This window comes from Berghia stephanieae, chromosome 4, assembly GCF_034508935.2.
Source record: "Berghia stephanieae isolate SIO BIC M18660-M18661 chromosome 4, UCSD_Bste_1.3, whole genome shotgun sequence".
Classification (NCBI taxonomy): Eukaryota; Metazoa; Mollusca; class Gastropoda; order Nudibranchia; family Aeolidiidae; genus Berghia; species Berghia stephanieae.
In genome coordinates this window covers 74,025,921-74,039,407 of record NC_088363.1, presented here as the reverse complement: position 1 = coordinate 74,039,407, position 13,487 = coordinate 74,025,921, and the positions used below count along the sequence as shown (strand labels likewise).

General features: G+C 36.0%; 1 protein-coding gene across 1 annotated transcript; it reads right to left on the bottom strand.

The window, feature by feature from the left end:
* Positions 1–18: 18 nt before the first annotated feature.
* Positions 19–10,894, bottom strand: LOC144971224 (GDP-fucose transporter 1-like). The gene is made up of 2 exons (XM_078911732.1): positions 10,712–10,894; positions 19–2,650 (listed from the first exon to the last, which is right to left on the bottom strand). Exon 2 carries the CDS (start codon positions 2,617–2,619, stop codon positions 1,525–1,527), a length of 1,095 nt encoding a protein of 364 aa, XP_078767858.1. The 5' UTR covers positions 2,620–2,650; positions 10,712–10,894; the 3' UTR covers positions 19–1,524.
* Positions 10,895–13,487: the final 2,593 nt, after the last annotated feature.

Sequence of the window (13,487 nt, the reverse complement as noted above, 5' to 3'; positions counted from 1 at the left end):
AAACCTGAGATTTCACAATTTTTGGTTTGGGAGTAAAAGTTGGCTGAATCTTTTTTTTTTTAACTTTCCACTATCAAGACTGCTGTATTTAGTTCAAAACTTAGTCATATTAATGAAATCCCAAATTGCTTGAAGTAATATGCCATAGAAAAAGAAGACAATACATTAGGTAGACACTTCTAATCTGGAAGTTGTCATTCAACATGAATAAAACAATAAAACAATAACGACTTTCATACCAGACTAACAATTATATACGCTCAAATTTAAGGATTATACATAGTTGAGCATAATGGTACAACACAACACAGAATCGGATCACAACTTGATTTAACTAAGGTTGAAAGGCCAGATAAATATCAGTTACAATACCCATCATTTGCTGCCTTTTTTTTAAGGTAAATCTTGACTTGTAAATTTTATTTGGATGACTTATTCACATAATTTTTTAAATAACAAAAGAGTGTATAAGTAAGAGTTTTAGAAGTAGAAGAGGCAAAAAAAATATTAACACAGTTTGTTTTTTTAATCAACATACCAATGAGTTTTCTTTCTTTTAATTATCTTAAAAACCATATACCGGTTAATAAAAGATATTTTGTATCAATATCTTAAGATGCCAGCAATATCTGGTTTTGATAGTTGTGGTTTCTTCAATTTTGCTAACAAATGATAAGAGACATCACACGATTCATGTTTTCTTGAATACATGAAATTATTTTTTAGTTTCAAAAATGTAGTGAGCTCAGCACATGTCTGTAAATGCTAGACAAACTAAATTATTTGTGATAATAAATTAAACAAGCATAGTGCCCTATGTGACGATTTCAAGTATGATAGAAGAACAATAACATTTTGCTCAGCATTCACACTAGGAACATTATTTGAACTCAATAATATCAGTATCAGAGAATATAAATATACGGCATCTACAATGTACCTAAAATGTCCAAAACTTGATGACCACCAAAAAACAATCAGTAGCTTTCCCACTTTTGTACCGGTGTGCACCAAAACTGAAAGGATTCGTGTATAAACATCTGGACTGCAAACACATTTAAAATGTAGATGTGAGAAAGAGCTGGTATAACAGCCATGTCTTTGACTAATTGAGACATGGCTTTTTTGTATTTGAAAAATGCTGAATTGAAGTCAGCAAAACAAAGTCTAGGTAATAGGGAATGACAAGAATGTAAAAGCTGTTTTCAGACGTGTTGCCACGTGACAGGTCTATCTATGACACAACCAGTATACTTGAATTGTGGCATCGAGATTTCTTAGATATGACGTCATAATATTGTCTCAAATTTTGGCAGTTCTAGGTTGCTTATAAGCAAAGTTATAGAAGAGGTAAACGTAATTCTGGAACACACCGCATATATTTCTAAAGAAATTTGTTCTAATTCAAGTGGCATTTGTTTTCTTTGTTGCTTTGAACTGTCATCGAGTCCGGGACATTCAATATGTAACTATATGTTCTTTGAATCACAAGGGGCATTTTGCAAACAAAGTTTAATATCATAATTAATCATGGTACTGTTTGAGATCATTATTTCTACTGCTGTCATCATCTTTATTATCACCACCACCATCATCATCATGACCACCACCACCATCACCATTCTGCTCAGAGACAGGTCTTGATGCTTCATAAACTTTTTCATAGTTATCTACCTTGTTGATTGATTGGATTTTACCAGATGTGTATGCTGCAATGCCAGCAATGACGAATGCATTGCCAATCCACCAAGTACTACTTCGGCTCTCTCCACTCCATGCAACAGCTAGCAATGTCTGAAATACTGACTTGGCATTAATACTTATATTGTGGGTAAGTGGGGACGTCACAGTGATCTGTAATGCACTGATCCATCCCATAAATAAGCTAATAACACCGGATAATATAATAAAAAACCATACTAGAGAATTCCACATTGCAGGTGATGAGATAAAATCCCTCAACTGACCAGTTGTCAATATCAAAGGACTCATGGCAGCACAACTTATAAAGCTGTTGTTCAGAGCTAACTGCATGGTACCAAGTTTGAATTTTTTTTGAACACGTTTAAAGAAAACACCGCAAAGAGCTGCCATCAGGCTGGCAATGATACCATATACAATTCCTATAGCTTGGACACCATGAGATATCATTTCTACATCTACACTAATACAAAAACCAGATATAATACACATGCATGATATAATTATCAAAGCGGTCACTCGCTCTTTCAAGAACAATGCACTGAAAGTTATCACAAAAATCAATGTCAGAGATCTTGCAACTTGGTAAAATGCAACACTGATATATTTGAGCATTAGATTGTTGAAAACAAGTGTTCCTGTGAAAGTAATTGAAGCGTAGATCATATCAGGAATCAACAACATCTTTAAGTTGAATACAGGACCATACCAAGTTTTGCCAAGGAACTGAGACATCAGGTATGGTATGCCAATACTGGACATTGCAATTATGTTCTGTATCCATACAAGAAGCAGGGTTATGTCCGAACTGATCTCAGGGCCACTCATCAACCGCTTGCTGACAAAAACCATTGCGATGGCAACTGTCCAATAAGCTGAGATGACCAGTCCAAATCGTAGAAGGCTTAAGGAAAACATCTTGTTTCAGCCTTGCTAAGATGCATACATTCTGTTGAAAATGGTAAATGTGATATATATATATATATATATATATATATATATATATATATATATATATATATATATATATAGTAGTAGTAGTAGTAGTATTAGTAGCAGTAGTAGTAGTAGTAGTAGTAGTAGTAGTAGTAGTAGTAGTAGTAGTAGTATAGTAATATATATATATATATATATATATATATTATATATATATATTATATATATATATATATATCGTAGTATAGTAGTAGTAGTAGTAGTAGTAGGTAGTAGTAGTAGTAGTAGTAGTAGTAGTAGTAGTAGTAGTAGTAGTAGTAGTAGTAGTAGTAGTAGTAGTAGTAGTAGTAGTAGTAGTAGTAGTAGTAGTAGTATATATATATATATATATATAAATCGTCGTAGTAGTAGAAGTAGTAGTAGTAGTAGTATTAGTAGTAGTAGTAGTAGTAGTAGTAGTAGTAGTAGTAGTAGTAGTAGTGGTGGTGGTGGTGGTGGTGGTGGTGGTAGTGGTGGTGGTAGTGGTGGTAGTAGTACAAGTTAATGCAACATGTGCATTTTATTAAAACGCAAAACACAAACCACTGAGTGTCCTAAACAAATGAGTAAAAAGAAGAGTATTACCTAAAATCAATTGAAATATAATGTAACAATCATAAAAGGGGTTTTATAATATTCAGATCTGATTGATGTATAACAATAGTGAATGAAGTCCATACAATAACCCGCTTTGTGGGGCACAACACATTATGCTGAATGTACACTCACACAATCGATCAAATATTTTTATTTTATGTATTTATGTGATGACTGAACACGAAACACTGTCATGATATGAAATAGAAAAGTAAGGAAGCGTAAATCAAATCGAATTGATTTAATGCAATGTATAAATGTATACATCATACATACATATGATGAACAGGAAACGATCGCGTCGTTTCGTTATGCTCCAGGCATAATGTATTTATAACAAATTAATGTAAATACGAACAAAGATGAACACATTACTAAATGGGCACATCAGACAAAAGTTCATTGCACGTGTAATCTTTCAGTGGCTTTACGGTTAATCACATCATACCTTTCTTGCCCCCCTCAACACGGAGAACTCGCCAGCAGATGGCAATGAAACGAGTCAGGTTTGTGAGGATAATCTCTCAAACTCTAGCATCTGATTTTGATTCTAAAAGTTCTTCAATGGCCAGATATCGATAATGATTGAAAAACTATAGCTCCGGCATATGTCCTTTGCTGCTGACGGTGGTTATTGTAATGAAGGTAATAAAGACGATGTGGTAGTAGTTGTAGTATGTAATGATGGCAGTGATGATGATGATGATGATGATGATGTGGTGATGGTGGTGGTTGTAGTGGTGGTTGTGACGATGATGAATTAGTGGGGTGGTGGTTGTAGTAGTGATTGTGTAGATAATGTAGCAATGACTATCCCGCACAAATCTTTGGGCCTCTTTTTCGCTCACGAAGTGCACGAATTCGCGTCAAAATATGGGACGAAGCCGTTTCGTATATGCTATTTTAAAAAATTAATTACGACGCTGTATATCGATGAACATGACTGAAAGTTGGCACACAGTTAGAAAAAATGTCATTTTAGATTATGTCAAGCGACAAAACTCGTGCGATTACCAAAAGACCGTTAAAAATAGATTTTTACTCTTTGAAGTAAAATATTTCTAAAACTACCGGGCGTGGAGGTTTTGTCGCTGACAAGGTAATACATGAACATTTCTTCTTTTTGGTTGTAAAATTTCATATGAATATGACGAGTACTTTTCCCGTATTTTACAAAACACCATCCTAATTTGCTCTTCAAGTTTCAATCTTTTAATCCACTTATTACGCAAGATACAACCAAAGGTCGAAAAAAAATGCCGAAAAAGCGTCCCATATTTTCGCGTTTTTTTCCTCTTTGGGGGTCATCCAAATAAATGATACCTTTGAAACTGCATAACTTGTTTATTTATGAATGGATTTTCAAAATTCAAAAACATTTTTACTCAGTGGAGATAGGGCTTTGATTTTCGACAAAAAATTTCCTCAAAAAGAGAAAAAAAAAATTTTTCATAGTCATTGCTAGATAATGATGATGATGATGTGTTGATGATGGTGGCTGTAGTAGTGGTGGTAGTGATGATGATGATATGGTGGTGGTGGTGGTTGTATGGCAGTATTGATCTTATGGTGGTGGAAGTGATGATGATGAAGTGGTGATGGTGGTTGTAATGGCAGTTTGATCTTGTGCTGGTGGGTTTGGTTGTAGTTGTGGTGGTAACGATGATGCAATAGGTAGTGGTTGTTGTATTCGTGTTGGTAGTGGCGATGACGGGTTGTGGTAGTGGTAGGGATGATGATGATGATGATGCGGTGGTGGTCATACTACCAGGGGTACTGATGATGATGTCATTGGTTGTAGTGGTGGTGGTGGTAGTGATGATGATTTGGTGGTGGTTCTAGTAGTGATGGTAGTGATGATGTGGTGGTGTTGGGTATAGTAGTGGTGGTAGAGATGAGGATGATTTGGTGGTGGTTATAGTAGCTGTGGCAGAGATGGCGATATGGTGGTGGTTGTGGTGATGATTTGGTGGTGATTGTAGTAGTGGTGGTAGGGATGATGATATGGTGGATGTTGTAGGGGTGATGGTAATAAATGGAATTTTATTTATTTATTTATTTATTATACTAATAATAATAATAATAACAACAACAAAACAACAACAAACAACAACAACAACAACAACAACAACAACAACAACAACAACAATAATAATAATAATAATAATAATAATAATAATAATAATAATAATAATAATAATAATAATAATAATAATAATAACAATAATAATGAGAAGACGAAGAAGAAGTGAAGAAGAAGAAGAAAAAGGTGAAGAAGAAGAAGAAGAAGAAGAAGAAGAAGAAGAAGAAGAAGAAGAAGAAGAAGAAGAAGAAGAAGAAGAAGAAGAAGAAGAAGAAGAAGAAGAAGAAGAAGAAGAAGAAGAAGAAGAAGAAGAATATGATATTTTTATAGCGCATAATACAAAATTACATAAGGTTCAATGTGCTTTAAAAATAAAGAAATATAATAAACAGTTTGAAAAAGGAAAATTTTGACAATTTTCATTGACAAAGACTAACAGAAATAAAACAATAATTTTAACCCATTACAACAGTGGTTAATCAAATTACAAAAATGTTTCTGTGAAATAAATTGTTTTAACATGAATTTTAAAATTTCAATTGTCTTTGCTTCTCTTAATTTTTTGAGGTAATCTATTCCACACTAGTGGTCCAAACCATTCAAAGCCCTTCCAACATAGAATTTATAATTATACCAAGGGACTCAAAAAAAATGAAACTCAAAGAAAAGGCAATAACTGCAAAACTACAAACATTAGAAAGATAAACATTATGCCATTCGATAGAACATTTATCCGCATTTATTCTGACAAAATGACATGGATGTGGTGTGCTAACTTTTATCTGAACAGCACATGTTTGAGAGACAATTCTTTAAGAGCCTCTTGGAATCTATTGGTTTGAGAATTCAACCTGCAAAGTCAACAGTCTTAAGGATAGGTACGCGTCACAGGGAGCAGATCAAAGTAAAAGATCAGGAACTTGAAGATTAGACACTTTCTACTATCTCGGGCAATATAAAAAACAAAGATGGAGGCCTGAAAGAAGAGGTGAAAGCATGGCTTGGAAAGGCACAGGCTGCATTCACATCTTTGAATAGTTTGAAGAACTAAATCTCCCTTGGATTCAAATGTGAAGTCAGTCTTACTGTATGGATGTGAAACTTGGAATGCATCGCAGGCATGTAAAAGGATAGAGATTTTCGTAAACAAGTGCATGTGAGAGCTTCTAAAATGGATGGACAGGATTAAGAATGAAGAAGTATGGAAAAGAACACAGCAGAAACCAGTGGAAGAGGAAATAGGAAGAAGACGATGGAGGTGGATTGGACACGCCCTTTGAAAGACTGACTCCACTATACCTAAATCAAAGAAAGTATTGGACTAGAACTCTTAGGGCAGAAGATCAAGGAGAAGGCCACGGAGAAATAGGAGAAGAGTTAAAGAAGCTAATATACAGAGGTGATAAGAAACGTAACGAATTTTTTTTTTAAGTTAGCTCAACACAGAGAGGGGTGGAAACTGTTTGTCTCTGGCCTATACCCTGACCCAGGTTGAAAAAGGAAATGATGATGATGATGATGATGATGATGTGTTCAAGATGCCTCCCATTTCTTTCCAACCTCTTAACAAAACTATGATGTTCTGGCAATGCTTGACTGGGATCTGTGTTGCTTCTCTTGAAATCTCCTTTCGAAGGTTAACCAAGTTATCAAACTGTTGATGCATAAACCAATCCCTTAAATATATTCATAGATCACACGGGAAAGTCACACGGATTGAGCTGTAACTTGCCCACTCATACCTAGTCCGACGACGAATGACTTTCGAGGCAATATGTTGTGCAATCCAACCCAGCCAGTTCTTATCAGTATGTGGTGCCAATCCGTCCTGTTGTAGCCATTGTAAGTGTACATTTTCACCAACACAAAACTCTAGCGATTTCCAAAAGCATTTCAAAATGCTGATGTAATGCTCGCTAGTAACAGTGGCAGTGTTCCTGTTTTCATCCATAAAAAAATAAGGACCGATGACCCCTTAATAACCAATTGCACACCAAATGGTCACTTTTTGATCATGCAAGCCTTTCTGGAATACTTCCGTCCAGCATCTGAGGACCCCAAAATACATGTATAGTTTCACATAGCCATTAAGGTAGAGCTTCATCACTGAACCAAATTTTTAAAACAAAATTAGTCTGGTGTTCAATTTTGTCAAGCATCCATTGGCACATGGCAACCCTTTCCATTTTGTGTTGGTCGGTGAGTAAGTGATGTGTCTGTATTTTGTATGGTCGCAATTTCAATTGATGCAATGACTCACTGGGTATTTCAAGCTCAAGTGATCTTCTGCAATTATAGATTTCTTAGGTCTCTCTTGAACTGATTGATAAACAATGTCCAGGTTTTTTGGTGTTGTTTGAGTTTTAGGCTGCCCGCTGTGTACTGCTTTCAGGGCAATCTTTTGTTCAAGCTACATATATATTTATTGGAGTGAGAAGACCACCTCCAAATGGTAGCCTTACTTTGCACGTTGATCTTTTTTTTTTCTGTGAAAATTAAACTCATTGAGGTATGCTGAACTGATCGCTTTGTTTTCCCATGATAAGTTTGTTGAATAATGATTTTATTTACACATAAAGCGGTGAATGTAGTAACTTCCGTTCAAATTTTATGTGAATTGGTTAATAAACATGAAATTTATAGGGGGTTTCTGTGTTTCACTTTTATTGGGTTGGGGGGGGGGGGGGGGGGGGGCGGGGGGGGGGTCAGTTGGTAGTTGCTCATTGAGTTCAGTTTGCTATTATCTGAAGATAATCTTAAACTTCTTTTAGGAACATAAATTTCTTAGAAATCATTTAGATAGGTAGGGGCCTGATCAATTATACATATATAACAGAGCATTATAATCGTAAAGATGATACATTGCTTTAGGAGAAGCCAATGCAATTCTTAAAAAATAGGAAATGAATGTGCCATTCTTGCTTGGCTTGCAACAAGTTTAGCAGCACTGTTTTGAAAAGTTGAAGACACCTAAGTTTGTCTTTTGCAACGTTTGACATGAGAATATTACAGTAGTCAAGTTTTGAAAATAAGAGTGTTGTAACTAATTTTGAAGCGACATCTTTAGTAATGTAATCTCTAAAAGTGGCGGTCATTTTCAATGTCTTACAAAAATAGTCAATTTCACATTGCATGGAAAATTGCAGAGAGGAGCCATTTACATTCACAACAACAATACTTTATATATATATATATATATATATATATATATATTATATTATATTATATATATATATTATATATATATATATATATATATAAGGAGGAAATGCTAGTTTGACGTTTTCAGTTCTAAATGTCAAAAATCTGTAGCAAATGAATAGGGGCTGGACTGGAAAGGTAGTCTAACCCACTAGCTTCTCTATCCACAAAGACTTCTGCGTAACTTACATTTAAATGTTCATATATATATATATATATATATATATATATATATATATATATATATATATTATATATATATATATATATATATATATATATATATACATACATATAAGGAGGAAATGCTAGTTTGATGTTTTCAGTTCTAAATGTCAAAAACGTTAAATTTTGGCATGGAAAAATTCGATTCAGTATCTTAGCATTATTTACTTTCGTTTTGTTTTAAAAAATCACTTGACTTTATCTGACTACTTGGTACACAAATTACAACTTGACCTTTTTCAGATTGTTTTGGCTTTTTTCCATAACTAGTTTGGCAATTTGTAAAAAAATATTTAACTGACTAGGGTCTTGTCGATAACGGCCTGTAATTACTGGCAGGCGGGTCTGAGAACGACAACCTGATTTCCATGGCATTTTTAAAGAACGTGCGGCTATGTGGTCTTGTGGTATGACACTCGCTTTCGGATCAGAAGGTCCTGGGTTCGAGCCTCGCGCTCGGCGCAGTTGCGTCCTTGGAAAAGGCTCTTTACCCACATTCTCTCACTGTACTCAGGTGTAAAATGAGTACCTGGTCGTTAACAGCGTTGTCTTAGTCCGAAAAATTGTAATATCACCTAACAGTAACAGGCGGCTTGTCCCGTCCTACATGTTAAATGTTGCTGTTGACCAGGGACCCCTTGTAAAGCGGTTTGAGCGCATTTAGTGGATATTGCGCTATTAAAGCTCAATTTATTTTTTTGTTTGTTTTTTTTTTAAAGAACAATATCATTTGAAATAGGTATATATTTTCACCATACTGTGAAAAATAGCTTGGTAGGCTATTTTCACCGTACAACAGTGATCTTAATATGTATTGATAATATCTTTGTAGGCTATTTTAACAAGCAATGTTGTAGCACTTTCATCAATATAATATAACGCTGGATAACTCAGAAATCAAAATGTTGAGATTTCTTAGACTTAACTCAGTAGTAAAATATTTCATTGGCCCAGGTTTACTCATGTATGTACTTGGTATTAAGATAAATGATTGTTTAGAGACGACATGTACATATATGCAGGTCTGACATCTGAACTCAATTTTATGGGCCTATTCATTATTGTAATGGACAATAGTTAGCTAACCCTAATAGAAAAGAAAAAAAACTAGGACTGCTTTGAATACTTCAAAACCAAAATGGCGGTGGAAAACCAAAACAATTGTATTAAATTAGGAAAGTTTAAACTTTCACTAATCTGTCAAGGTTGTTCTAGAGTTTTTAAAATGCTACTATTACTATGATTTATTGACAAATTGAATAAATAAAAGCGTGACAAAAGATCCAAGGTGAAAATACAAAAGTGAAAAAAATGCTGGCACAAGGGGCTTTCGGAAAGGCCTCCCAAAAATATGACCCTTACTTTAATGATTTAGTGTCGCTCCCCGGACTCACCCCTTAAGGAAGAAGAAGAGGAGGAAAAAAAGAGCTTTTATATCCGCTAAACGTGCTCAAAGCGCTTTATAATGGGTCCCTGTCCAACAGCAACATTTAACATTTAGGACAAGACATGACGCACGCATGTAACTGTAAGGCAGAGACACCGCTTTTAACGACCAGGTTCAGGTACTCATTTTACACCTGGCTAAAGTGAGAGAATGTGAGTAAAGAGCCTTTTCCAAGGACTCAGACTCAACTAGCTATGCGCTCCGAAAGCGGAGAAGAAGAAGAAGAAGAAGAAGAAGAAGAAGAAGAAGAAGAAGAAGAAGAAGAAGAAGAAGAAGAAGAAGAAGAAGAAGAAGAAGAAGAAGAAGAAGTGAGTTGAGAAAACAAAATAAGTTGAGTGACAGGAAGAAGAGCACAGACAAAATGTCTTAAAACAATAACAATAACATCTAGAGCGCTAGACTCTACTTTCATTTCATCATTTTCATTTTCAATTTCTAGACGTCTAAACTGTGACTGTCACTGACACTGTGACTTCACTTACCCAGGGATACTTATTCAGGTCCAGTTTAGCGTTACAGTTACAGGATCCATGAAATTAGTTACTGAAAAGTATTTCTGAACTTAATTTAAACAGTGGGTAACTCATTGATGTCTTAATTAAAATCGTTTTCAAGTTCAGTGAGATAACATTGTCCCATTCATTATTTTGACAGTTGAGTTTATTGACATCATAGGTGTATAAATAGAAAGATAGAGCCATCCCATTCTATCAAATCCCGTAACTTCACTACCCGTGTCCGCCATCGACGATAAGACCCTCGCTTTCGGGAATTTCTCTTGTTTGTCATGCCGCTTACCGTATTTCTTTGGTTTTTGCGTTCGTTTATCCCATGGTTTAGCTATCTCCTTCGTGCAATATAATTCAATATAATTAATTTTAAGATTTTTAAGAAAATGGAGGAAGGGATAAAAGGGGAGAGGAGGAAAGAGAGAGAGAGGGGGGGGGAGAAAGGAATAAAAAGAGAGACTGGAGCGGGGGAGGGGGGGTAGAAAAGAAAAAAGAGAGAGAGGGGGGAGGAGAGGGGGATAGAGAAAGAAAGAATGTAGAAAGGAAGAGAGAGGAAAAAAAGAAAGAAAGAAAGAGAGAGAGAGAGAGAGAGAGAGAGAGAGAGAGAGAGAGAGAGAGAGAAGGGGATAGAGAAATATGAAGAAAGGTGTGAGAGAGAGAGAGAGAGAACAAAGAAAGAAGTAGAAAGAAAGAGAGAGAGAGAGAGAGAGAGAGAGAAAGAGGGAGGGAGAGAAAGAGAGAGGGGGGAGAGGGGAGAGAAAGATAGAGAGAGGGGGGGAGAGAGATTATGAAAGAAAGAAAGAAAGAAAGTAAGAAAGAAAAAGGGAATGAGATAGATGGAGAAAAAGAAAGAGAGAAGAGAGAGAGAGAGAGAGAGAGAGAGAGAGAGGGGGGAGAGAGCGAGGGAGAGAGAAAGGTGGAGAGAGAGATTAAGAAAGAATGAAAGAAAGAGAGAAAGGGAAAGAGAGAGAGAGAGAGAGAGAGAGAGAGAGAGAGAGAGAGAGAGAGAGAGAGAGAGAGAGAGAGGGCATAATATAAACACGAAAAGTCTTAACCAGCGCACCTGAACTAAGGGAGTGAGGGTCTTGGATATAATGGCGCGCATCCCCAGTGTAAGTCTATTATTGACATCTTTAAACTCCGTGAACATGAGAGGTACTTGACTGCCAAGACAAGAAATATAAAAATGTTAGCTAACAAAATAATAACGAAACAAAATTCTCTCCCAAAGTAGAAAGCAGACTTGCCTGAAGCCTGGGATCATGAATATACAAACGAAAGAGTGATAATGGAGAGGCTCTAAGCAAACCAGGGATGTTGTGCGATTTAGTATAAATACTTTATCACTTTGACAGAACTAGATTAACCTTAATTTGTTGCGTATAATTATCAACAGGCTAAGGAATAAGATTAACCCCGAAATCGCAGAAGAACAATATGGATTCCAACCTGACAGAGGGACAAGGAACGCAATATACCTCCTCCGTGTTTTAAGTGAAAGAGCTATACAGGTTCAGACCCCACTATACCTCTGTTTTGTCGACTACAAAAAAGCTTTTGATAGAGTACGCCACGAAGAAATACTAAAACAACTGCACTCCATTGGCGCTGATGAGAAAGACTCATGCAAACATTATACTACACCCAGTAGGCATCTATCAAAATCGGAAACTCTTCAGGAAATTCCATTCCTATGAAGAAAGGAGTCTCATTGCAACATCAGAAATCCAACTTCAAAAGATTGTTGACAAAGTGATAGTAGATAGTGAAGCCAAGGGAATGGAAGTGAATATCACCAAAACGGAATGCATGGTAATACAGAAAAACCCCGAAAACAACAACACCTGCAATATAACGATTCACGGCGAGCAACTTACCAACGTAGAAAGTTTTAAATACCTAGGTTCAATAGTGACAACAGATGGAAGATGTAACCGAGACATACGAGCAAGAATAACTCAAGCCAAACAGGCCTTCATGGACCTGGGAAACATTTTGAAAAACAAACAGATGTCGTTCGGGATTAGATTCCGAGTCTTGAAGTGCTACGTGTGGCCAATCTTGTTATACGGATGCGAAAGCTGGACTACAAATGCAGAAACACAAAAGAACATTGAAGCTTTTGAAATGTGGTGCTTGAGAAGGATGCAGAGAATATCGTATACTGCACACAAAACGAACGAAGAAGTGCTAAAACAAACATACCAACAAAGGAAACTAATGCCCTTAATAGCGGATCGACAACTATCCTTTTTCGGACACATAGTACGGAAAGATAAGAATGAATACCTGGCAAGTTGTGGAAAAATACCTGGTAAACGCGCCCGGGGGAGACAAAGAAAAACACTCATAGACCAACTGAAGGGCTTCACCAACCTAACAATCCAAGAGCTGTTTGAAAAAGCAAGAGACAGGGAGGAATGGAGAGAGATATTTCATGCAGTATCCGAAGCCTGGACCAGGCATGGAACCTAGAAGAAGAAGTTGTCGGAAAATAAAAATAATAAAGATCAGGTTTACGGTGATAAACTAAATTAGAACTTTTATTATACTTTCTTTCTTTTTTTTTTTGGCTCAGCTCCATTGACTATCTATCTATCTATCTATCTATCTATCTATCTATCTATCTATCTATCTATCTATCTATCTATCTATCTAGAGAGAGAGAGAGAGAGAGAGAGAGAGAGAGAGAGAGAGAGAGATGAAAAACTATATGGCTTCTCGCAGCCTATCTGGCAGGGATCACTTT

Excerpts from the sequence above, each read along its gene's own strand:
- LOC144971224 (XM_078911732.1), bottom strand. The coding sequence starts at position 2,619 with ATGTTTTCCTTAAGCCTTCTACGATTTGGACTGGTCATCTCAGCTTAT.